This window comes from Microcebus murinus, chromosome 26 (assembly GCF_040939455.1).
Source record: "Microcebus murinus isolate Inina chromosome 26, M.murinus_Inina_mat1.0, whole genome shotgun sequence".
NCBI lineage: Eukaryota > Metazoa > Chordata > Mammalia > Primates > Cheirogaleidae > Microcebus > Microcebus murinus.
In genome coordinates this window covers 4,127,217-4,154,909 of record NC_134129.1, presented here as the reverse complement: position 1 = coordinate 4,154,909, position 27,693 = coordinate 4,127,217, and the positions used below count along the sequence as shown (strand labels likewise).

General features: G+C 38.4%; 1 protein-coding gene across 13 annotated transcripts in view; it reads left to right on the top strand.

Moving 5' to 3' along the window:
* Positions 1-27,693, top strand: part of SLC4A4 (solute carrier family 4 member 4) — a 427,648-nt gene that overhangs the window by 242,170 nt on the left and 157,785 nt on the right. For 6 of the 13 annotated variants that reach the window (XM_075997858.1, XM_012785912.3, XM_012785913.3 and 3 more), the window contains 3 exons: positions 4,612-4,772; positions 11,267-11,446; positions 21,797-21,892. In XM_075997858.1, the coding sequence (XP_075853973.1) occupies positions 4,612-4,772; positions 11,267-11,446; positions 21,797-21,892 (437 nt within the window). The remainder of the gene's footprint in view (positions 1-4,611; positions 4,773-11,266; positions 11,447-21,796; positions 21,893-27,693) is intronic. The other 7 variants (XM_012785922.3, XM_012785920.2, XM_012785923.2 and 4 more) reach the window with 2 other exon arrangements.

Below are 27,693 nucleotides of genomic sequence, written 5' to 3'. Positions count from 1 at the left end.
AATTGGGCAGCACGAGTGAACACTCATTTGTGTTTCTGCTTGGCAAATTGACCTGCTCAACCTCTGAAGAACCCGACTTAAGGGCATGACCATAAAACACCAGCACATGAACTTACGTGTGGGTTTGGAGGGAGACCTTTTTCTCCCCAATCTACACTGACTTCTCCATATTTTCTCTACTGGATTACTTTGGGAAACTCTGCTTCAGATCAAGTTTACTTTTTTCTGTAAGACAAAGGCTCATGGAATTTAATTTTCTGTGTCATTCTATGTAGTTATATCTATGTAATTATATACGATACCTTTCATAGTAGATCTAGAAATTTAACAATTCTCCTTAAAAACATCATATCTCCCAGGGCCACACTAGCATTGGCTTCTTTTATGTGTGACGAGGTACCTATTAGTTAGCAAGGAATTTATTGTCATTTAAATTGTTATATATGTAGTTGGGTTATATTTTAGTGTAAAGGTCAAGTCTATTTTCTATTTTCCACTGTAAAACTGGCATGTTTTCAAGTTAGAGGTCTTGTTTTTTTTTCCCCAATTGTATTTTATCATATGATTGGAAAGTTGCAAAATGCAGTGATTCCCAGTGGGTCTTCTGTTTCTTCAACAAAAGAGTGAAATGTTGTTTGGTTGGCAGTCACTCAAAGTGCGTTAAACTGAAAAGTACTTCATCATTATTCTTCTGAGACCTTGGAATAAATAAACTTCACCTAATGAACTCCTCCTCCAAGGTTACAATGGTTTTGTAATTGCAAGCATTTAATTAGCCAACTTATGAAATGAATTTTTCTGTAACATGTGAGATACTGAAACAAAAGGAAAAGTAGGAAACTTATTTGCAAATATATGGTTGTTCATAGTTATTATGAAGGGTAGATAGTGGCTTTTGGTATACTTTACAGTAATGGCTTTTGGTATACTTTACAGTAAAAATGTCTTCTTGTAAAAAAAAAAAAAAAGATGTAATTATATGGTTCTAAAGCACCTTTGCAGATTCATTGGCATTTGGATAGGCTGAACTTTGGTACCTTTGCCTTAGCCTTTTCTTTAATGGGTTCTGATTTGAATTGAGTAGTTTTCAGGGTTTTTTTCAAGTTTGTCCTTGATATGTGAGGAAGATAGACATAGCATGTGTAGTTTCTGGAATGAAACTACCTGCAGATGATCTGTTTAAATGGGCAAACCAGTATTTTATGTCTAAATGCATATGTTGGAAATATAATCAGTTCCTTGAACAATTAAAGCAATATGTTTTAAAGGAACTTAATAGGCATTATCCCAGAAATCTATTTATGTTGTAAGCTATGTTATAATATGAGATCATTATAACATTCAATATCTACTGAATTCAAAGTGAAAGAGAAGCTAAACTGAGCTATGAGATAATACTTGTCCCTCAGGAATATAGATTCTAAGGAACTGGCTAGTTTTGAGAGTTTATGTTTCCATTGCTTTATAGTCAAATCTTGACCTAAGAGCTTGTGTAATCCAGGGGGGCAAGTAATGCTAGTCCATAAATTCAATTTAGTTCAGATTTATGATTTCTAAACATACTTTTAAAACTTGTTTAGTGTCATATTTAAGTTGTATCAGGTTGCCTACAATATAAACTGTGGAGAGGAATAAATAAGATAGGCCACAAAGGACTGCAGTGGTTTTGCTTCTTTTCTTTTTAAAGAACATTTTATAAAACTTAAATTGTTTGGACAGCTGAGGATTATCTTGGCCCATTCAGACTGCTGTAACAGAACACCATAGGCTGGGTAGCTTATAGACAACAGAAATTTATTTCTCACAGTTCTAGAGGCTGGGAAGTCCAAGATCAAGGTGCCAGCGGATCCTGGTGCCTGGTGGAAGCCTGCTTTCTCATAGGTGGCACCTTCTCGCTGTGAGGAAGGGGCTAGCTAGCTGTCTGGGAACTCTTTTATAAAGACAGTAGTCCACCTAATCACTTCCTAAAGGCCTTAGCTCCTAATACCATCACCTTGGGGGTTGGGATTTCAGTATATGAGTTTTGAGGAGACACAAACATTCAGATCATAACAAGGATGATGGCAGAAAAGAGCCATTGTCACATATTGTATATAAGTGAGGCTCGGTTTTCTTTTAAGCAATAGGTTTGGCAGTAGCAGTTGATGGCAACAGACAGAAGGGGAAGCTCATTTAGGAAAGATAAGAGGGAAGTATAGGCCTTTAAGACACTCCACTTAACAGAGTTCCTAGCTGGCTCTGGTCATTCACCTTGGACTTAAATTCTATGACCAAAGATTCTGTCCCTTAAAAATAAGTATAATCTCCTACTAAGTGAAGTATCCCAAGAATGGAAAAACAAGCACCAGATATATTCTCCAGCAAACTGGTATTAACTGAGTAGCACCTAAGTAGACACATAGGTGCTACAGTAATAGGGTATTGGGCAGGTGGGAGGGGGGAGGGGGGCGGGTATATACATACATAGTGAGTGAGATGTGCACCATCTGGGGGATGGTCATGATGGAGACTCAGACTTTTGGGGGGAGGGGGGAATGGGCATTTATTGAAACCTTAAAATCTGTACCCCCATAATATGCCAAAAAAAAAAAAAACCCATAAAAAAAAAATAAATAAGTATAATCTTAAGAATAAGAATCCAGGAGTCACTATACACTTTATAGATGACATAATTCTACATAATCCTGACTTGATTTCATATGCAATGTAATCTGTTTTCTAGAGTCTTATCTTGAGCCATAAATTATAACATCAGATGTAAATATGATTCACGTACCAAATACCAATAAACGTAGTTAGAGATTCCGTGAGCAATCATGAAAATACCATATACCTAATGTTAACCAATGTAATATGCTCCATAAAATGACCATTTTTGGAATAACCCCAATTAACTCATTTCTTTTTATTATTTTGGTTAAATCCAAATAATTCTATAAAAGTATGATATAGGATTGCCATTATTTAAAATCCTACTTCATCCTGTTTCTCTGGCTCTAACTTTAACTAACATGAAGAAATACTAATTTAATGAGACACACAGACATGAACACAGACACATGAGAATATTAAGGGTCTTTCATTCTTTTTTGGAATATGTCTCTTCCACTTTTGTAGAAATAAACCCAAGTCCAGTCCCTAAGCTTTAGAACCTCTTTGGTGATGTTGACTTTATAACTAGTGGGGCAAACGTCTAAAAATCTCCACTGACTACATTTTTGGGGGATACCAAAGTGTCTTAGAATTTTGGTGACATTGGAGAAGAGGTGGCCGTTGACATGTGGGGGTTTCCAGGCTGTGAGGGGCTGCCTGAGAGCAGCAAGGTGGGGCGAGGCTTTGGAGACAGCCAACCTGCTTATGAATCATGTGAGTGTTGGGCTTGATTAAAATTCTCAATTTTCTTTGACACTGGGGCTGATCTCTTGATTTGTTTTTCACTCCTGGTTCTACTAATGTGTTTTTTTACTCCTCTAGGGGTGGTAAGAGGCCTATAAATAATACCTTACGTAGCACTTCCTCTGCTCTCTGCCCTTTGTTCTCATCTTTGGTGAGTTCGGTGAGCATTTAGCTTTTTCTAGGGAAACATTTTTCAATCATTAAACCTTTGGGCGAAGAATGCAGAAAAACAATTTTTAACCCCCTCTTTATCTTTTTTCAATACCTCTCAGAAGGTTTGAAGTGAGAGAAAAGAGCACGTTGTTTGGATCATGATGAATAGCAAAATTATGATGCTTTCCTGTTTTCCTTTGACAGTGTAGGAAGTGTCTGTGTGTGTAATATGTGGGATATAAAGTCTGTCAAATGTGTTTTGCTCTCATTTCCATTAATTTTTTTATTGCTATGTATTGCTAAATTATCAAAATGTCTAGTAGTCTTAGAAAGCAGAAGCTATGAAAGAGCATTGTTTGTTCCATGGCTAAGGTTAATCGATCTATTATTATCAGGATAGATCTGTTGTCCCCTGAGCTTGTGTATTTTTAAATTCATGTGGAACCACACTTAAAGGGTAAAGGTTTTATTAGCATCTCAATGAGACGGGAACATGTGTCAGCTGAGAAATATATATTAAAGGAAGACATGTTGGCTGTCTTTAAGCATCAACAAAGTTTTACATTCATCCTACTACACACATGTTTTTCACATATCTGAGATAAATCTTGGTTCATCTCTGATATTTCACCTTATTTAAACTTGCCTTGTGAAGTCAAAACAGAATCCTCATGATGGTGGCTATTTTTACACACTGTAGGCTCTACCCACACGGACAATTTTTGAAATGTATATTTTTTCTGTCTTATTTAAAAAGTTTAGTTAAATAATCATTCTTAAGGATTTCATAGTTACATACAGGCAGATATGCAACCAGGATTGCTTTGGCTTCTTTAGGATTGCTGTTTTCCTCTCTGACTTTAGGGGAAAGAGCAGTCTAGTAATTCCATCTAGGTGTGTTTATGAAGATTATGTAATTGATGATATAATGAGCTATCAAGACTCTACAAAAGGAGACATTTGGGAAGTGCTGGTGGGGATGCAGAGGGAGGGGTTGATATTGCTATTTCTTGAGGAGGTGAGAACACTTTTAATTGCTCTCCATTCATTTGGTCTTCCTAGGTGGATAAAATTTGAAGAAAAGGTGGAACAGGGTGGGGAAAGATGGAGCAAGCCCCATGTGGCCACGCTGTCCCTCCACAGCTTATTCGAGCTGAGGACGTGTATGGAGAAAGGATCCATCATGCTCGACCGGGAGGCTGCTTCTCTCCCACAGTTAGTGGGTAAGTTTGCCGCTTTAACTTCTGGTGACTCAGGTTTGCCTGCCCATGTGTCTCCATCAATGCAGATGGTGACGAGTGTGACGATGTGACAGAGTTGAATATTCTGTAGCTTTTATTCTCTCTCTTTTATATTATAAAACTAGTGTGATTTATTGCAGAAAATTAGAAAAATACAGAGAAATAATTAAGAAAAATTTAAAAGACCACCCATAATACCTCTCTCTGGCCACGGCCATTGTTAACATTTGAGAATGTTTCCTTCCAGAGCTTCTCTCTTATGCTTCTCGTTTTTATGTTATTTTCATTACCATTGGGATCATATTGTATACACACAGATTTGCATTCACCTTCTTCACTTGTTAGCATAACATTAATATTTTCAATAGAGCGCCTGTACCCACCCCACCTTGGTTATATTGGACTGGAAGTCTGGACACTAGATTTCTAGAACTCTTTGACCTTATATTTGCATTGAGCTTCTGTGGACTTCATTTTCATCATATGATAAATATGCCTTAAATCCTCTGTGAGTAGGAAAATAGTCTACTTTCTGGGTTGGGCCTGATTATAGGTGAAAGTCAAGCCCCTTTAGTTGTGTGTAGAGAAATATTGTGTGGGTCAGGGATCTAGCAGGACCTTAAGAGTTGGTAACTGAGCCAGGTCACATTGGTGCCAAGTGTCATTTGTATCAGCACAGCAAAGTCACTGAACCTGACAGTGCGGGGCCCCTTTGTCATCATGTGCAGTTAGTGTTGTGTGCATTGAATGTTAACTCACCATGCTGAACATGCTGGGCACACATCACCGCATTCCAAATTGGAGTAATTGTTTTCTTTTCTACCAAGAGCCTGGCCTACATGGCCTATTATCCTTCAGATCTAGATGTGCCAAAGATCATGTTTTCCTTAAAAAGAGAGATGAGGGCTCTTTTGCCACTTGTTCCTAGGAAAATTCCTGTAGGGCTGATGGTGCTTTCTCAAGAGATCTACAGTATTCCTTCCCTGGGATTGTGGGTAAGAGGATGTGGATCATGGACCTGCAGAAAGTGACCAGTGTGTCATTGTTATGTAATTTCAGAATTACTGCAAGATTTCTTTGTATATCTATAGACGAAAGGCTTGTCTATGGCATCTGTGTCTTTCTAGACAATGTGAAGGCCACAGCATGTGTGTTGGAAGAAAAGATTAGCTGTCAAATGATGTATATCTGGCTGAAGTATATATACCCAGTTCTTTTTCAGAGAGCTTGTTAGATTTGCAAAGAAGTCCCACGCTTTTCATGCATCTGAAGTATTTAAGGTATAAGCGTAGAAGGGAGAAGGACTAATGTGTAGATGCTGGGTGGACAGAAATAATTGTTTCATGCATGTATTTGGCAGTGGTACACGAGCTTCTGCAATGTGCCAGACACTGTTCTAGGCCTTGGAATTAGGTTTGCAAATCTACCACTTTGTAAATGGGATAAGTTACAAATCCACATAGGTCCAAATCCACAGAGATAGAATATGATGGAAGAAATATTGCTCTATTGAATTTTTCATGTTGAACAAGACAGGAGAGGCTGAACATGGAAATTTGATACGTGACGAGAGATCTGAGAGTACGGAACCTAGGGAGAGTAGAGCCCTTCTACCAAGACAGAAACAAACAGAAGGAATCGTTTTTCTGGGGGATTTGTTCCATGGAATTTTTGGTTCATTATAATCTGCAAGAGAGATTGTTATCCAAATAAGTATCGTGATTAGCAAAAAATCAGTCCAGTTTTTGAGTGAGAATTGTGATCTCTGCATTGTCAGACTTTCAGAACTAACCTGGAGCAAAGATGTCAGAAATTACACAAGTTCAAAAATAAATCAGAAGAACAATGCAGGGCAAACTGGAGAAGCAGCTGGTGACTAGGCGATGTACAGGCAATCTAGGAGGAGAGCAAGCGTCACCAGAAAGGTTCCCATATTAAAAAAAAACAACCAAAAAAACAGTCTTACCATGGTCATCGTTACTGCCTGAAGTTTCCATATTCAGAGATTCATTCCAAAGCGCTCAGAGTTTGTCCTTTATTAAAACATATGTACCGCCTGGAAAAGGGTCATATGTTAATTTTCCGAGATGCAGAAAGGTAGCATAGAAAGAATGCTGGGATTTGAAGTTGGAGGCAGGTGGTTTAACTAAAGTTTACCCCTACCAGCATGGGCAAGGTGAGTTACTTAACTCTCTTGGAGTCCTGGTTTCCTTGTCTATAAAAGGATGAAACTGGACCTTTCAGGGTTGTTATGAGAATGAAATGAGCTCACCAGATGTAATTGTTACGTGCTTACGCGTCTATCCTGGTAGGAATTAGTTTATACAAATCTTTCTGCATGTCACCTAGCCGAGGGCTGAGTGTAGACTGATGGAGTCAGATAGATGCTCAGAGTCTTCATGAGAAAGAGAAAAGATTCTGAAAGGTTTGGTGGACAGAGCTGGAAACAACTGAGTACCTTTTGCCATTCTTGTAGCTGATCAACAAGGATGATGAAAGTTAAAGTTGGATTACACATTTGGCCTTTTCTTGTAAAACCATTTCTGGAATCTTCAGCACCGAAAGCTCTTAAGGAGCTTCTGGTCTTCAGCAAGTAATTGACCCTTTACGTGTGCAAGACAGAATCCTGTGTTATATTGGGACGTCTTTAGCCAATGGCCAAAACAAGAAGTTCTGGTATTTACTACGTTTAAGAGAGTTTAATGAAGCATTTTACATTCTCCCTTTAGTTTTCCATTACTTTTTATCATCAGCTGTGAACTTGTTCTCTAACCTCCATGCATTTCCTTGAGAAATTGTCATTCCACGTTAAAATTAGAACCCACTAGGTCACTTTGAGGCATCGTCACTCACTAATATGTTTGAGCTGCAGTCCCCGGGGCGAGCCGGCTGAGCGCCAGCGCTGTCATTTGTAGAGCTGATGCGACAGAAAAACAGCACACAGGCAACGACACATCACAGGCAAACCAAAGCGGGGAAAGAGGGCCAGGTTTGTGGGAGTGGGGAGAAGAGCGAGTTTGAAAGAGTGTAACTGCGAAAAAGAAATACTTTAAAACCCTCTGGAGCAATCAAAACCTCGCAGAGGGGAAAACATGAAGGCAAAAAGCCCTTATTTCATTTTCAATGCTAAAAGATGGCACAGGAACTTGAAGAGTCTAGTCATGATTTGGATATTTAAAAAGAAGTCCTTTTCTGGCAGAGGATGAAGTGCAGTTGTTCTGTCCTGAATCGCGCTGGTAATTCTGAGTCAAGAATTATGCATAGCTAAGTCACAAGCTGCGTCTCCCCCCGCACCCCAATTTTATTTCAACAAATAAGAAGGAAAAGAAATAATAGCAAGTGTGATTATATCAAGCAAACAGTAGCATGCTTTTCACCTTGCTTTGCAGTTGTCCCGTTGCTCCTCCTCTTTGGGGTGCCTCTGAGGGGCCCCCCACCTGCAGGTCCACGTGAGGCCAGGCGCCACGGTGGGTGACCGTTTACGCACGTGTTACTTCTCAAACGTATATACAAATTCCAGCCTGTTTTTGATTCTTCTCGGGACCTCTACTTGTTTTTTTTTCACGAGGAACCTCTTCTGAATGTTAATAGAAAAATTTATCTTTAAAGTATTATAAAGGATAAAACATCATTTTCGCAGATTATTTTAATAGCTTTATTATTAGTATCATCATCATCATAATTCTACATTTAAAGAGTGTCATTCACATATGAAAACAAGTCTATGGCAATTTTCTTCCCCTCCTAAGTTAAAAAAATATTATAAGCCATTTCAGGTATTTTATTATGATGGGAAATGGATTGGGAAAATGTAGCTCTATTTTTGGAGTTCTCATTTTTATATTTAAAGGCATTCCTGAGCTGTGCACGTTGGCAGATGTGTTAGTCCTGTAGTTTCTTACTTTTTACACCTTTTATATTTTCAAAATGGCAATGCCTTTTTTCCTAATCACAAAACTAATATATGTTCCTTTTTAAATATGGAAAAATATAATGCACAAAAATAAAAATACCCACTAATCTAATCTCTCAGAGTTATCCTCTCAGCATTTTCTCTGTGCAACTCTATTACACGTATATAATTGATTTTACAAAATGGGATCCTACTCCATCATTTTAGCTTGCCCTTTTCTAAACTTAAGAACCTAATATGAATATTTTCCCATGTCATTAAATAGAAATATAAACATCATTTTAATGGCTGCAGAATTTTCCATAATGTAATATTGGGCATTTAGGTTGCCTTCAAGTTTTAACTACAAAGAAAAGAATGAACGTCTTTCTTATATTTTTTGTGAAGTTGATTATTTGTTTAGTATAGATTTCTAATGGTAAAATATTCAAAAGGTTTGAACATAGTCAAGAATTTGGATATGTATTTGCCAAATGACCTTCAAGAAAATTTGTACTTGGTCAATACTGTGCTCAGAAGGTTAGAAAGGTTTTATAGTTTATGCTTAAAGAGATCCCTGTCATGGCGGCCATTTCTGTAGAAACTTAACGAAGGGCATAGGCCATCTCACCTGTTCCAACTGGTGATTTCCCGGCACTAGTAACAGAGGCTGGCTGTGGATCCGCACGGTTGGTTTGAGATTTCAAGAGAGGGCAAGAATAGAGAGGGAGGCCCTGTCAGGAAGGGCAGATAAGAACATTTTAACGCACAACCCTGGAATTAGAGTAGGAGTTTGATAACATTTGTAGCAGATATGCTGGGGCTGTTTGTTTATTTTTATGCTTCTTCTATAAAATGGACTTTCTGTTTTAAAAAAGACTTAAGGGGAAAGCAGAGGGGTATTCTGTAGACACCTAATTATTTTACTGTGGAACAAGAGGGTTAATTGTAATTACAGGACCAGTTCTGAGAGTTTCTAAATGAGGTGTGTGTGGTTAAAAATACTCAGAGCTGAAGTCCACTCTCAAACCAGAACATTCCTATGGGACAGACTCTTCTTGTCTTGCCCAGGCTTTCTACCAGGTGTCCAATGTTATGTGACAAACATGGCATCTGTGTGAGGCATGTGATGGAAATTTCTGAATTCAGCCTCTGCTTGGCTTCCTGGTTGATTGTGAACTATGTAAATTGCCAGTTTCTAGCTATAGGCTGTGTGAGCGCTTGCTATGAAGATGGACTTCTGAGAAGTGTAGTCATGTCCAAGCAAAACTCCTTGAACATCTGTAACAACTTCTCTCTACAAAGAGGTGGGGATCTTTGAGAGATGCTGTTATCCTACCAGTACTCATCCATTTTCTTATCAGACTTTTGGGAAAAAATAGATTTTCCTGTCTTCTCTGCATTTGTATACTGGTTTGCCCAAGAACAAAATATGTCCGAAAGGAAAATATGGATGTGTGCTAGATGCATTCATGTACCAGGAAAGGTAGATATGAGATCCATTGTTCTGGCAGTATGGGGACAAAAGCTCTACTTGCATGTAGTGAGGTGGCCTCGTGACAATGCATATCTTGCACAGATTCTGTAATGTTTTGTCCTCAGCCCCTTCTGGGTGGAGATCAATGTTGGCTTGCTCTGCAGATGTTAGTGTAGGATGCACCAGCCTACATTTATGCCATACTGATGGCATGCTGACTTTTGAGATAGGATTTCTTATTTCCTTTTGGAGTAAGAACTTGTCCTTCAGCAGAGCAACACATGGAGCAATTTCTATAAAACACAGGCATCTTTTTAGTTAAAATCATACTAAAAAAGAACTAATAGAAATTTAAAATTTTTTGTAGTAAAACTAAGCTATTCAAATTTCATAAGAAATTCTAGTGAGTTTACACTTTAAAATAGCTAATGGAAATATATTGGAAAGGCTTTATTTAGTTGGTCTGAACAAGTACAATACGGCTCCCTTCTTGAAAAAGACTAAGCCATAATTTTGTGACTTAATCTTTCTTTCCTTGGATTAATTGATGTTCAAACCTGATATTGGGAAAGGTATTATTTTCCTTTGCCTTATTCTATTATAAAGAAAATAGAACATTACCAAAGAATATGGGAACACAGATTTTAAAAAAATCAATCTCATTACTTTAAATTTTGCCTATTCTCTTCAATTTTTTCATATCATTTATATTTTTGATATATTTTATATGAGAGTACATGAAAATTTTGAATCTTACCTTTTTAAATTGAAAAAATATAAATTACGGACTTATTGTGTTACTCATAGAAGAATTTGATTTATGTGAATTCACCATCATAACTAGGAGTGAAAAAGTGAACAAGACAATTCTGCCTCTCTAAACATAAAATTAATATTGTAATAATATTTATAACTCTCATTAATGCCAGTGTCTCCGTATCCTGAATCTTTATCCTATACATTAAGTGGGAAGTTGGAAATTTGGAAAATAATATATCAATGTTAAATGTGAGGGTAACATTAAGAAAGTTAGAGCAAAAAATTAACTTCATGGTCCTGTTGACTGAGTTTTGTTTTTGTTTTTGTTTTGCTTTGTTTTTGTATCAGAGATGATTGTTGACCATCAGATTGAGACAGGCCTATTGAAACCTGACCTTAAGGATAAGGTGACCTACACTTTGCTCCGGAAGCACCGGCATCAAACCAAGAAATCCAACCTTCGGTCCCTGGCTGACATCGGGAAGACAGTCTCCAGTGCAAGTAGGATGTTTACCAACCCTGATAATGGTAATGTGGGCCAGGTGGCTGCTGCTCTCTCTTACCTGTCTTGTTCACCTTTACTCCATCTCTTGTCATTTTTTTTAACCCCTCTCCATATTTCTTCTCTTCTTGAGTTCATATGCCACAGCCATTTCATAATCACACTTTTTGATCCAAACTGGGCAGGTTTACAGTCTTGCTGGAAAGGTTTCAGCAGTTATTAGTGGGTTGCAAATGCCATGGTGCCTTGTTTGCCCCACATACCTCTATCCTACTTGACTGATACGGTTTGGGAATGACTCCGTGATGAAACAACTGAGTGTGTCAGATGAGCCAGCAAACTCTGAGATTATTGACTACATCAGGGGAATATGTTTCAACATGGTTTGCCACATGAGGAGGAGAATAGTCAGATATGATAGATGCCTTGACATCTCATTCACGAAGTGCTTGCTTGGTGTGTGAAATGGTGTCCAGCTTGTACAAATGATCATTTTTATCAAAGTAAGACTCAATGTTATTTTTTACCACTTAAAACAACCAATCTGCTCTCCTTCTAAATGATAATGATAGTCAGATGTGAGAATAATTATTCAAGATGGGATATTAACCTCATTATTTTGCAATAGGGAAGGCACTATGTCTTTTTTATACTTTATTGAATTTACCAGAGTTGCCTGTAAAGTGTCTATCTTCTGTATCATTGTCATTATTTCAAATAAATTTCATGATTGGGTGAAATCTGAGGAGAGAAGTCAGTTTCCATGAAATATGGGAAATGAAGGCGTGGTGGAAAGAATTGCTAAGCACTGGTCTGGTGGGACTAGGTCTAGACTCTCACTCCACCCCCAATCTTTTTTAGTAGTAAGAAAAGTGAGTAAATAAAGGGAGATTTTAATTTACTGCCCTCAGCTTCATGTTCAGAATAACGTAAAACATACAGTCATGGAAAAGGTGGCTTAAGTGAATTGGATAAACTGACTTTCAACTCTGCCACTCTGTTTCTGGAAATGGAGTTTTTTGACTTAAAGTTAATGGTCGGCTGAGAGAAAGCTGACTATTTGCAAACTTTCTCTGACATATTTTTTAAAGCAAAACTGGTTATAAGCAAATAATTAAAAACTAAAATACTCTTTATTAAAAACATTCACAAGAAAGAATCTAATCTAAAACCTTCCTGCTACAATTGGATGATTCTACTGCTACCTGGAATATTATTGTTGGCAGGAGATATTTTGGTTTTGTGACTCCTCTGTTTTTTTGTTTTTAATTGTGTTTTTGAAGAAAGAAGTTGTTTACTGTTTGAAAAGGCTACAGGATGAGTAGTTTATTATAACTGATGTCACAAATATTTCATTTTAAACAGCCACTCATATTTTTGAAGTTACAGCAATTAAAGTTGAAGTCCCTCTTTTCTATCTTATTGAATAATCCTCTTTCTCATAGAAAATGAAGTTCTAATATATTTGGAGATTTTTTTTATGAGGTTGGTGGTAGTGTAAAGAAGGAAGTGCCTTGTTTTCAAATACTGCTATATGTGCAAAAAGAAGAGGAATGAATATGGCAGTCCAGGAGTCTTTCTACCTGTGTAGTGAGCTTCCTTTTCTGGAGCTGCAGGCAGTGTAGGCAGAAATTAGGCACAAATGGATCTTGCTTTAGGAGAAAGTATTTGGATGTGGAATACAACTGATGAGTTGATAGCACGAGTCATTCAATCGTTTATCTTATCAGTAGATCTCTGTACTTCAGAGGAAAGTTGAAATTGCCTTGGTCATTTACCTTTTCACTTGTGAAATGTTCTATAGGCTGGGCAGAAAGCAACCAGGAAGGGCAGGCAGTTCTTTTCTGGCTCTTCAGCTGATCAGCTTACACCCTGAAGTGTGGATACCGTTAGGCCTTTCGAAACATGTTATTATTGGCCTTAGTGCTACCTAATTTGTTTTAAATATCCAGAGGCAAGATATCGCTTTGAGAAATCCGATAGCAGTGAATTTCATGCACCTCCGAGGTGCATTACTATAAATTATCAGATGGTAAATTTTTGGCTTTGTAAAGTTCCTCGTTCTTCACTTGCAAGTTTATACAGTTACCTGTATATCTTAGGGTTTAATTAATATCTTTAACAACTATGAAATGTTCTTAGAATACATTTTTAAAATAAAGAATCTTAGAACTACTATAAGTAGAATTATTGCTACTGTTTTAATAAATCAGAATCTTACATCTGTTGTAGTGTCATTACCCATAGCTAAAGACTAAATCTCATCTTTTAGGATCCTAGTGTGGGTCCTAGTGTGTTTTTCAAAAGGAATGAAAAATATTTTTATTTTGTAATATATCAGAGAATAATCAGGCTAGCTTCCAAGATGTTAATTTTTATGAAATTGCTCCTTCTCTGAGCCATCTGTGAATTCTGATGGCCATGTCTGCCAGGTACTAAATTTTAGGCAGATGTTATAATTTCTCAATATATTAATTGAGGCATTTCTATAGAGATACTGTTACATGAAGAAATTAATGAGATTTTTGTTTCCTCTGGTGTTAGATTTTCCTTTACCTACTCTTTATTTCACTATTGTTTTAGGTTGAACTATATGAAACTGCCATTTTTGTGGGTAAAATCAAGTTGATTATCAGCAGTTTAACATAATTCTACCTAATAATTTGGTCTGAGATACTTAGATAATAGTTGTATATTATTTTAGTTTATTATGAAAAAATAATGTTTAAGCCTGGGAACATTCCTTGGTAGTATTTAAAAAACCAAGTAAGATATATTTAGTTTGCCTTTTATTAGAAAGTGAAAGTAAAGTTTATACTTAATTGATATTCATTCAATAAATATTTAATAAGTTATGACAAGATTAACTGATAGCTGCATTTAAAAAAATCTTAGTTTATAAGATGAGCTGATTTTAAAAATCATCATTTACCATTTAAATGGGTATTTTTGGTATGTATTTTCTTACTCTAAAGATTATAAAAGATGACGGAGAACTGATTTAAAGATCAAAACCAGCAAAAAATTTGAATTTGAGTATTTACTTTTCACTATCTTTGTGGAAATTTGGGTAAAGCCATCATCAGTTTGTTGTTTTCCCGACTTCTCTATTTACCCCCTGGATTATCATAAAGATCAGTGCCTTGCCCTCTGTGGTCTGGGAGTGTATATGCTCTTTATTGAGAATTGGCATTGGTTATCAGGACCTAGAATATGGATTTTGTTTTTCCCCAATACAATTTCATGACCTCAGTTTTTTATTAGTGAAAACTTGTTTCTTTTTTTCAAAAAAAAAAATTGGAAAGATAATGTTGCACTCAGTTTTGATGTCTGCAAAAGAGAAATAATGAAAATTAAATGAGAAGATAGGTATAAAGTGTTTAGAATGGCAATGGTTACATAGTAATCACTCAGTGAAGGTTATTAAATTGCATATAATACGTTTAAGCACATTTAGGGAAGAACATTCTCCTGTTGAGTGGGAGTGGCTTCTGGAATGATACTGTCTGTGTAGGTTACCATTTCAAAAGACACTCACAGATAGATACGGTGCTGATTGATTTCCTCTGCCCTTGGGTAAGTGACACCGATACTCTTCCTTTAGCAGTGGGAGCGGAGGAAGCCCGTTCTCATCACAGCCCTCCTACAGAATAGGCTGTCCCCTTCATCGGTTTTACTTTTTGTTCAGTGGCTATCGGGGGGCCCAGACCACCCTGGAGAGACTTGCCACAGCTGCTGCATCAGGCAGACCAGGAGCTGGAGAAGGTGGCAGCTCCACGAAGGCCAGCTGGCTATCGGCCACATGCATCCCCCCATCCTTTACTCCTAACACTTTGTGGCCTCTTCTGTATTTATAGGGACCCAGGGTCTGCTCCTGATTAAACCTCTGGGTTTTATCTCCAGTTCGCCACTTTCTCCTCCCTTTTTCTCTCTGTCAGGTATTAAAAATGTGCTCCGTTTGCTCCCAATCCTTGTTGTCACCACTTCCTCCTGAACCTGGACTCTTCTTTCTAAAGTTTTCCACCAGGCAGGATGCCCAGCTCTCTTCCACACTGCTGTTGTGACATAAGCACGTGACACCTGTAGGCATTGCTAGAAAGTATAATACATTGCTGTCACCTGCAGTGACATGGATAGTAGTTACCAATGCAGAACAAACAATGGAAAGAAATCAAATTTTTGTTGTTAATAGTAATTCTTGGCTCCACTGAAGTGTAAGTGGTATTAGTTGGGCTCTTTGTTGCCTGGGATCTGATTTGAGGTTGGGCCTATTCAAACTATTCGGTTTGAGTATTAGATCAAGATCAAGGCGCCATGACGCTGGCGTGTATTGGATCTGGCCAAGACCACCGCCAGGTTTGGCACCTTTCTCATTCCCTTCAGAAATTCTTAGCTTTTTGTCTGGGCTTTGGGTTCCAGCTTGCCCACTTGTCTCTAGGTGGGTTGTTCTACTTTGTGGGCCCCCTGCCCCATCCCCTTGAATTCAGACGTGGTCCCTGAGTCAGTAGATAAGGCAGGCATTTCCCTAGCTTAGCTCAAAGGCTCTGTTCTTCTGAAACAGGCCAGGATGCTTCTGTAGTTCTGAGATGGGTCAGCTGACATTTGCAACTCTCAGCCCCATATCACCTCATGATTGGATTCATCTTCCCAGGTGCCTTCCTGCATGCAATTAACTCCTTACAAAACCCAACAACACACGCCCATCTGTTCTCTTCAGGACTCTCATTCTCCATTCATTTTCACAGCACAGATGAATGTCCCGACCACAACCCAGATGAAGATCAAGCTCTTCCCAACCTTAGAATAAATGATCCAATCTATGGAAAGTTTCTAGTAAAGTGCCGGAGTGAATATTTCTTAGTGACAATAGCTACTCTGGTTATTGTTATTATTATATTTCTAATTGTTCCATCAGACATCATGCTTATCTTTTTCCAGGCAGGTGACTGATTTTCTAGATTTATAATATTCAAATCTTTAAGTAAACAACATATTTTCTCCAAGATTCATTTCTTCCCAATGGATTTCTGCTACTCTGTTCCACCCTTTATGGCAATGAAGAGTCAGGCTTAAGAGCTGTATCATAGTGAGTGCCTATTTTTGACACTAAGGGCTTATTTATAATCTTCTTCTTGAAGATATGGCACCATCTTTTCCAGGATTTTATTCAAGTCTTAATATTTAGTAGCAGTGTGATTATGAACAATTTGCATAGTCTCTTCAAGCCTCAGTTTTTATATCTGTAAAATAGGGGTAGTAGTTTCTTATTCTGTGTATTTAGCCAGGAATAAATGAGTTATCTTTATGAAAAGTATTAAATGAGCATAATGCGAGGTACCACTTTGTCTTAGTTCATTCAGGCTGCTATAATAAAATATTTTGGACTGAGTAATTTATAAACAAAGATATTTATTGTTCACAGCTCTGGGGGCTGGTAAGTCCAACATCATCGTGTCAGCGGACCCGGTGTCTGGGGAGGCTCTTTCTCCTCGATGGCACCTGTTGTGTGTCCTCACAAGGGGGAAGGGCAAACAGCCTCCTTCAGTCCTCTTTCATAAGGGAACAATTCCATTCACGAGGGTGGAGCCCTTATGAACTATCACCTATACCAAAAGCTTTACCTTTTAATGCTACTGCATTCGAAATTAGGCTTCACCCTGAATCCTGGGGAGACACAAACATTCAGATCATAGCGCACTGTAAGGGACAGCTCTTATTCAGGTATATTTTAAGGAGAAGCAAATTTGTAACTTTCGCATTTAAAATTGAGGGCAGAGCTTCAATTCACCACCATTATTTTGTATTCTATTATTTTCTGTGTCTCAGTTTTTTCCCCTACCACTCCATATAAGAAAATATTCTTAGAGTTTTATTTTTAAAATAGTGCTACTTTCACTAACAACTTTACAGATGCCAAATAATACATAATAAGTTGTCACTCACGGGCTTTATAGTATTTTAAATTTAGAGCATAAAGATTTATCATTATGTCTAAGCCAAGATAGTTCTTTGCTATCAATAAATGATACATGTATAGCAGGATGTTACCATGAAATGAACATATTTTTAAATTTTACTAATTGCTAGTCTGTTTTATACAGCCAGGGCCTGTGATAGAGTGAATGAACCAGAATGATTCTGTTTGTTTTATTCTACATCATATGAGTACTCTCTTTTTCATTTTCCCCGCTTCAGAAAAGAGACGTATTTCAAGGACATTTAACTACTGCCAACCTCGCCAAGTTGTCTTCCAAGGCCTGAGCTCCTTTGTAGGGCCACGCTTGCTAAGTCCTGTGCCCCAGCCTCGTGTTGCTCTGAGAGCGGAAGGAGTGTAGGTACAGACCTGGGACTACATCTTGAGCTTTGTGAAAGAGACAGAAAGAGAAGAGGAAAGGGAAGGAGAAGGAAAGTGAGGGGTGAAGGGAAGGCAAGGGAGAGATATGAGATGCAAGCACAGTATCTCACTGTCTCACAGTGTCTCACACTGTCTCTCTCAAAAGACAAAAAAGAGGGGATAAAATTAAAGTCTTCCAAGAATGACTAAGCATGCCTCATTCTACTCAATCCCTCTTTCAGTACAAATACAAAAACCAAAAAGGAGATCTTTACTGGTTTGCAAACCTAGTTTCTTAAAAATCACATTTTGAATTTATAGTTGAATTTAAATTAGGCCAAGATTGTTATCTTTAGTGGTTCCAGCCCCCTTCAGGATGTTGAACAAAAGGAAACAACATTCCATTAATGATATTAGTGGTAGCAACAACAATAATACCTCCCGTTATTTGAGCCCCTATTATGTACCAAGCATTGTTTTTTTTTTTTTTTTTTGAGACAGAGTCTCACTCTCTTGCTTGGGCTAGAGTGCTGTGGCATCAGCCTAGCTCACAGCAACCTCAAACTCCTAGGCTCAAGCAATCCTCCTGCCTCAGCCTCCCAGGTAGCTGAGACTACAGGCATATGCCTCCATACCTGGCTACTTTTTTCTACTTTTAGTTGTTTGGCTAATTTCTTTCTATTTTTAGTAGAGACAGGGTCTCGCTCTTGCTCAGACTGGTCTCAAACTCCTGAACTCAAGCAATCCTCCCGCCTCGGCCTCCCAGAGTGCTGGGATTACAGGTGTGAGCCACTTCGCCCCGGCTTCAGGCATTGTTTCTTATGATGGTTCTAATGTACATATCATTATCTCCATTTGCAGATGAAAAACCTAAAGCTCAGAAGTATAAAATAACTTACCCAAGGATAAATAAATGGAGGAGCCTAGTGCGCTTAATGGCAATATACTAATTCAAATACAAGGGGAATGACCTTTTTCAACCGTAGTTCATTTCCCACACATCACTGAGTCCAGGTCCCTTATTTTCTGTCACCATGCGATGCCAGAGGGCTCTGGAGGCCACTCTCCATCTAGGCAGGAATACACACCCAACACGCCAGACAGGTGAACGTTCTTGGGCATTCCAGGTGGAGATTTCCAGGCAACGTGTCTCGTGCATTCATAGGTGAGGTGCTGCTATAGTCTTGGGGTAGGTTTCTTGGCTGAACAGCAGTGGAGAAGGCATTGTATGTACTCAGTAACTATTTGGACATGTAACATCGCCATCCAAAAGAGTCCTAAAACTTTACCAAAAATAAAGTTTATTTTCTTCTTTAATAGCATTGTTTAAAAGAAGCATTTTGCTGGAGAACTTTTTTTGGTCTATTTGCATGATTCAAGTTGGAGACACCCTCACATGAACAGATTTAGGATTGATGGTTTTGGATAAGTTGGTTCTCAAGGGGAACATGAATCATTAAAAAAAATCCCCTTCACAACACCTTTTTCTACAATCTAGATATTGGAAACCATCACTCAAAAATCTTTGGAACTCTATCTTTCCTCATCAAGTTACAATGATATAAACCAATTTCTACCTTGTTTATACCTGAGGTCAGACAAACGTGATATCAAAGAGAATATGTAAGATAGTAACAAAGCTAAAATTGTTTATTTTTGCAACTCAAGCACAGATGAGGTACAAGGAAAGCATTATTTGGAAAAGGTGTATGTGATATATCATTCTAATGGCATAATTATAGAAATTACATCAGCTCTAGCTTTAGGAACAACTTTTCAAAATCTAATCTGTGAGTTAATTTATGAAGACGAAAGCAATAATGTGAAAGGGTTACAGAGTTTGCATCTCTTCCTGCACAGAAGTACACAGAGGGTCCAACAAATAAAAATGTAGGAATTTGCTGATACAAGTAACGGGGACTGTGAGCCTCTCGGTTTTCATGAGGGGGAGCCAGATGGCTCCATTCTCTTTGCTGAAGACAGGTGCCAAGCCTCTATGGGCAGTTCCATTTCCATGCCTGTCTTTGGAGCCAGACTCTGTGCTTGTGAGTGCAGGCCCCATTCCGCTCTCCCGTTGATGGGGAGCCTCAGTGTCAGTGCAGGCTGTATATGCAAAAAGAAGTTTCCAGCTTTAATGCCCCCCAAATACCATGCTGACATATTGAGGGGGGAGGAGGAGAGAGAAGCGTTGGGGAAAGTTATCAGTGTCTGAGTTTTGCACTCAGTTTAGAATCAGCCATGGTATCAGTGATAAAATTGGGGTAGCTGCATACTCATTAGATGCTAAGGGAATGTGAATTCTAATTCTAAGGGATAGAAGCTAAAGGAAACTTCTTTTGAAGGAATTTATTTTGTATCACCAACCTCTGTCAACAGAGTTCTCACGGAGCTGGCTTTTCAGCAGGTCTTTGCTTGGATCTAGATAAATCGGTGCCAGTTGTTTAACCTCTTTTGTTTCATTTAACTTAACCTGCAAGAATATTGGCTCTTTAAGCAGATCATATAGTTGCCAAAAGAAATAGGAGGGGGGCACTTGGTCAGTATGATAATATACATTTCTAAATGCCTCCCTCTTGACAAAAGCAATTTTGGAATAATCTCAACTGATTTATTTCCCTTTTTGATTTTTCTTAGTGCAATAATAACTTGCAAAGAACTTCAATTATGGGAAACAATTAAAAATTCAGATTGCAGAGAGAAGACATCAGATCTGCCTCAAACAGGTGCTGGCGCAGATGGCCCGCTCACAAGTCCTGGCTTTATTTACAGCTTTTAAACACAGACAGATAAATTGACAAAAATGTTTCTGGATTTTATAATGTGCCGAATGCCCAAATTTGGCCATAAACTCACATTAATTTGTAAATGGTTCAGTTTAAAACTTGACCTCCCAAGTCACCAGTATCCTTAAAAAGACCATTTGTCTGCCTTGTCGTTTGCATGCTTGTGTGAACAGATTATCTAATATTTGCTTTTGACTGGGTATGCTTTAATTGTTCAATGCCTTAATCATTTAATGACTATCTTTATTATTAAGGAAAAGGAGCACTCTTAAGTCAAATCACATGTAGTCTGTGATTTCCAGCCTCATTGTTCCTTAAAGGAAAATTATGTTGTCCATTTCTTACTAGCCTTGGAGCGTGGCATTTGGTAAGAATAGTAAAATAAGTGATGCGAAGCCCAGTGAAACTGTCTTCAGGAAGATGTTGATGGTGCTGTCCAGCTGACGCAATATATCTGGAGGAGCCATACTGTATATTTAGCCTGCGACACTGTTTCATCTTTGATAAGGTCCAAGATCTGGTATAGGTACAACAAATATTAAATTATTGTAAGATAACTGGTAGAGACTACCACAAAATGAGGACAAATATGCATTTCTAAATTTCTAAATTGGCTTGTATTAAGGTATTAATTTACCCATATCCCTGTCTCTTGTCCCCGAAGGACTGAAAAACAGAGAAAATTGAGAGTCAGTTCTATATGCACCAAGGAAAATATTCTAGAAATGAAAGTATTTAACATGAAATGTTACTTTCTACATTTGTGCACAAGAGCCATAGAACAGTCTGTTGGTTAGATCATAAGAAAACTGGTCACTAACGTGACACCCTGGTCCCGTGCATTACAAAGCTGTGTGTTTCTTCCCTGTGTGTGTGCTTACGTGGTGCAAAATTATTAACAGTCTTGATCTTACACCTTGAGATTAGTGTTCAGTACGTAAATCTTTCTTCTTCTGCATATAGTTTATTTTGTGTATTAGAACTGCAGGGCAAATCCTCCATTGTATTTGGGGAACTATAAAATGATAGAAAATTTTTTTTGAGATTTTTCCATTCTGTGTTGGGATTTGTTCCATCTGAGGGTACAGGGTCAAGGGAGGGGGTGTGTGTCATTGTAATATGTCATTGTTCTCCTTTAACCCGCTTGTGTGATTTGCTTTAGTATTTTTTTCTTCTTAATTAATGCTTCCATCCTCATCCTTGCTGTGGCTGCTCATGTGTCCTCCTCCTCCTCCTGTCTTCTGCTTCTGACACTAAAGCCCGCAGCCCGCTTGAGAACTCAGTGCCCTGCCTAGCAACCCGCACCTCGGACGATGACCCCCGCGTGCGGCGCAGTCCCAGCGTGGGATGGCTAAGTAAGTCAACGCTGGGAGACCGGCAAGGACGGTGGCGGTGGTGGGGACAGAGGGAGGGCAGGACAACTGGGCTCCTCATTTCTGAGAGGAGGGCATCCTCGAGAATTCCAGAAGGGTAAGAGGGAGAGATTCCTAAGCTTAGATGATTGACTTATTCCTTCTACTATCAAAGAGTTCGGTCATCCAGAACTGTCTGAGTGATCTGCTGTCCTGAATTCAAGTTGAGGACCTTGTAAGGCAGTGGAAGGAGGGTTGGACCGAGGGTTGGGCCGGCGCTCACACCCCTCCCTCCCTCCATGTATCACTTTTCTGAACCTCGGTTTCCTCGTGGGGACAGTGGACCTTCTTCCTTTAGAAGATTGTGGGGAAGGTCACTTGAGGTCAGGTCTCTATAGGTGGTTTGGGAAGCAGTCACGTGCTAGGTAAGAGGAAGAAGTTAATGATCTTAGAACCCTCAAATACCCATTATGTGCCAGGAAGACAGAATGTGCTATAGATGGCAAAAAAGGAGCATAAGGGAGAATCTTTACTTTATGAAAATGGAGAGCTTTGTAAAGAGACAAGATTTATATACCCAGTAAAATTGTAATAACAGAGAAGAGAACATGCATAGGAGACGACATGGCCTTTCCCCAAAGATCTCTAAACTGATTATATGTGATATAAATGTCTTTTAGTTGTCAAGAAGCCCATCCAGGATTTTTAACTGTTTGTTATTTCCTTTCATGTAGTAAACCTATTGATGTAAGCTTTTTGTTATTTTAGCATGAGAAAATTACACTTCCCTGGGAAGATGTCTTTTTCAGCTGACTTCATGGGAGAAGTTCTAGTTCATTTTAAAATAGTGTTTGTTGAGTTACATTCTTCCAGAGCTTCTCTTGAAGTAAATTTTACATTTTTAGAAACTTGGCCCGGGAGTAGCGATGGTAGAAAAGGCTTTTAGGAAAGGTGCTTTCGGTGCTGAATCTTAAAGGAAAAGTATGAATTTGGTGAGTCCATAAAATAGAAGCCTGCATAATAATTTGTTTTAGAAAGATAAAAGTTGCAAACATTCATTCATTTCCTTTTCTGGTACAAACACTGAGTTAAGTACTTTTGTGATGCTGTTTAATTTTCTGAACAACCCTGTGAAGTGGCTATGATTATCCACAGTGTACAGAGGAAGAAGTGGGACTTCGAAAGATTAAGTAATTTGCCAGAATGACACAGCTCATAGGTGTCTAGGGCAGGACTTTGAGCTTCGTCATGCAGTAGTTTTATCTATATAATATTATGGATGATGTCTTGTTGAAGTGTAGGAAATTCACATAATCAGATTGCCAAAAAGCTCTACTGACCCCACAATGAAGCTCCAATAATCACATGATTTTCTCTGTAAGAATCATGCATTCTTTCTAATAAGTTCTTTTATTCCTTAATTCCTCTTGGGGAAATGGTAGATTCAGGTAAAAAGTTTAGATGTTGATGTTTGGAGTAAGGCAAGATTGAGTTAGAATCCTGGTTCTACCACTCCTGGTTTCCTGAGTTTGGGTAGATTCCTTTTTAACTGTAAACTTGGATTTCTCAACTATACAATTGAGTTCATCTTACCAACATAGGATTGTCGTGAGAATTAAATTAGAAATACACAAAGTGTCTAGCATGGTGCTCAGAACTCAGAAAATCCAGCATGACTGTTATTAGCAAAGTGATTATAGGAATTGCTTAAGAAACCGTAGTTGTTTTTATCCTTCTAAAGTTTTATTTATTCCATGTAAGACACTGAAGTATTTTTGTGGGTAAAACACCAAAGAAATTGACCAAAGTGTTCAGTTTGTGGATGATATGGAAATGTGACAACTGTTTGGAAATCAACCTGAGACCACAGCCTGGGCCAATCTTTCTGTGAAAACACATTTTAGTAATGAGGCAGGATTCTTCTCGTTGTCTGTTTATGTCATATGTTCTCTCCCTAAATGATCAGCTTTGATGTATAATCTCAATCACCTTCCCAGGGCTTCTGTTTCTTACCATGTAAATTTAATAAATTAAATATACAGCTATTGAATAACTAAGGTGTACAAGGTAGTGTTAAATACTTCTAGTTCTGCCCACCTGTCCAACCTCATTTTTGTCTCTTCTCCGTATGAGCCCCTCCTGTCACCAGCTTGTCTTGTGTCTGTATTATGGTAAGTCCTACCTCCGTGCTTTAGTCGGTCTCTCTGCCATTCCAGGAATGCCTTTTCACGTGATCCTATCCAGAACTATTCAGTAGGACCTGAATGAAGTTCCATCTTTTTTTTTTATGAGATAGTTCTTAAAAACATGCAAGATCTTTTCAAGTTTTAAAATTCCATAGCTCTTACTGTCTGTGTTTTACAATTGGCGATTTGCCATATATTGTTACATGTTGTTCTCTGACGTTTCATTGTCTGTATGTTTTCATTTCAACTCTGTACGTAAAAAGCTCCTTTAGGGCAGGGGCTGTAGCTCATGCTTTTGTGTCTCCTCCAGTGCAGTGCAGGTCCTCGAAACCTGAGTGCTGTGCAGTAAGCGTGTGTTGGTTCTTGATGCTCCATCATTTCACCAAAAGCCACCAATAGCCCAGTTTCACCAGGGCCCAACCGTTAATCCGAAGTGAATATTGTTTACTTGCAGAAACTATTTTCCCGTATTTCTGCATGTCCTGGTCTGATGAATTTGATTATCGGTTTATTTTAATAGTTAACATGGAATTACTTTTTAGAAGAACTGCCAAAAATATCAGCTGAAGAACAGGTTTATAACAAGGTTTCTTTAAGTTTTATCTTTCAATATTCTTAGGAAGATATTTTCAGGCCTCATGTAACCTGGAGTAACTACCTTTGAAAAGCTTCCTTCAAAGTTGCTTTTGGGGAGTCGGCTCTCTTCCCTTTTACCTTGTGCACTTCTTATCTTAGTTGTCACCCGAGGCAGATGGAAGCTTACAGCTCTTATCCATTTCAACTGCCGCCAAGGTATTGAATTAGAAGTTGGAACAAAACCAGAAATGATTTCCTCTCCCAGATCTCCCTGGCAGGTCTGAAACCAGCTCGGGCCATGGAGAACAAAAGAGGAGATTTCACCTCGACTTTTCAGGACGAGTTAATACCCACCTAAACGCTTTGCCATTAATAGAGCATAAGATCATACCCTGTCTTGGGAGATCCAGAATAGCTCTTCACTCTGCGCGCTTATCTCTGAATTCAGTTGACATCTAACAGCCAGCATTATTTGAGCCCTTAGAAAACACTTGTGTCCGATTGCAGTTACTGGCAGTTGACATCAGCCGCTTCAGACTATCTGGTCTGAACTTCAGAGAAGAAAATGAGGTTTAGAATTTTTTTTTCTGTCATCTTCTGCATGTTCTCAGCATCTGTCTTCACTTGTGTCTGTCTGTCTAGTTTGCAAATATACTGGGCAGGGACCTGGTCTAGTTCAGTATTTTGCTTTGTGTAGGTAGTTATCTAGTATTTAATGTTATTATTATCCTAAGTAGTAGTATTAGTAATACTGTTGATTGCTTTATTTTTTTAATCTACAGTGGTATAACTATAGACTATTCTTTTATCCTACAATCAGGTTACACAGTTAAGTTTAGAATTAAAGAGCTGAATTTTTAAGCGTGACTTCTTTTGCTTTAAAAATACTTAAAAAATTTTTTTTTTCTCTTTGGGCATTTCTAGAAGCAAGCAATTCAAAGTCTTTCAACTTTGGGAGAGTTTACTGACCAAATACAAATTATGATTTTTCTCTGGCTCTAGAGTTTTCATAAAAAGTTTGGAAACTTCTTTAGCCAAGTAGTGAACCCAGAGAGTTCACTTTAATAAATTCAGTTCCACAGCTATTCACTGGGGTCTTACTCTTCTAGTTCCATAGTCCAGCCAGAAGGAAGAAGGCGAGGGAAACTAGTAGATAACAAGGATTTGAGAGAGGCTATGTTAGGTGCCACCAGGGGAGGGGAGGACAGGCTGGCTCATACTCTCTGGAAATGTTTACTAGAAGAATGGATGGTGGGGCATAAAAAAAGAAGTGGGAACGGAATTCTTTTTTAGGGAGATGGACTTTTCAGTGGAATGTAAAGGACGGGTCATATTTCCATAGATGGAGATTGTATTATAGTGAGAACAGTTTGAGACATTGAAAGACTGTGCTAGGCTGAGAGGAAAGTATCCAAGCAACCACGTGGTTGAGAGAGTATGGAGGAGAGTTTGCATGGTGCAGAGCGAGTAGACACATGAAATTAGCAGAGAGGGATGAGAACAGGACGTTGCAGAGCTAAGGTTGCAAAATAGACTAGTTGTGGAAGAGCTAGTGAAAGGTTTTTAGCATGGAGCTAGCATGGTCAGAACTTTATATTAGGAAATTAATCTGCCAAGGGTTCTTTCTTTGATGGGAGGGAGTTAGGAGGTAATTGCAGTAGACAGAGGTGAAGGAAGTGAGGATCTAGGCTAGGATTGTGACTGTGGGAGTGGAAGGGAGAGGATGATGCAGGAAATGTTACAGGGATGACAGAGCAAGATGTGACAACTGACTGCATATAGAGGAGGGAGAGGAGGGAATGAAGGAGGGCTCAGGTTTTGAGCTAGCAGCCAGAAAGACGGTAGGAAAGTGTTCATGGCAGAAGATGGTGGGTTTACATGACGGTTAAGAAGCTTTCTGCCCCCTCATACACGCTGTGGCCATCTTTGAAGGTACATTCCATGAGGAGATTTTAGGTTACTTATTATGGGCCAAGACTTTTCGAGATTTCTGCTTTGTTATAAGATTCTCAGCTTGGTGCTTTTGAGCTCCATCTAAAACTGTGTTTGAGGTAGAGAATAACCCCCACATCACAGATATCTTTATTGTCCAGTGAATTTAGAGCATTTTCATCTTAATTCCAAACATCTCCTTTCCACCCTTCTGTTTCTTTCAAATGCAGACTTGTTCTTGAATGGAAATATTATTTGGGTCACTTATTGTACCATTTCCACATACATTTTTGGCCTTTAAAAGCCCAAAACAATTCCAAGTACAACTTTAAAAATTCTCTCACTGTAGCTTTTCATAGTCGTAATTTTCAAAAGACTGTAGGAAATAAAAATCTTTTAGCAACCTGCCATCTATCTTCAGAGTTTTTTCTTAGCATAAGACATTCAGAAAACTTATGTGGTATGCAAGAATGAGTTACAACATTCTTAAAATACAGACAGTCCTAACCATTTCTTAAAAAAAGGAATTACTTACTGTTTATTCTCAGTTTTGGAAAGAGGTCTCATGAATTATTTCATTGATATTTCTTTATAATGAGCTAAAGTATATGCTGACTCTAGGCAGCTATAAATAGAATCAATATAGAAAAATAATAAAACCTTAGAAATTCTGTTATTTTTCAGAGCACAGGGACTTGGAGGAGATTTCAAGAGGCACAGATTTGGAAAAACTTTGGCAGTCTGCAGAAATGATAAAATATGATTCTTTCCCTATAATAAGAAGAGTTTGGGATTTGTGAGGATTCAAACTTGTGCTTGACAAAATGGTGATATATATAATATATTTATAATTAAATTCTTCCTCTCGTCATGAAAGGACCTTCCTGTTCCTTGTCATCTTTCTCTCTTCTTTCAGACCTGGAACCTCAGAGTCAGCATTGGTTATACATTTCTCTCTTACCCTCTGCCCACAGTGAAACAGTAAACTTGGTCGTTGTTACCTCTGTAATGTTGCTTGCCTCTCTCTCCTTTCTAGCCCTTATTTTCAGCTTTTATTTTCTTCTCCTTAGTCTGATGCAGTAGTCTGTTACCTGGGTCACTCAACTAGCT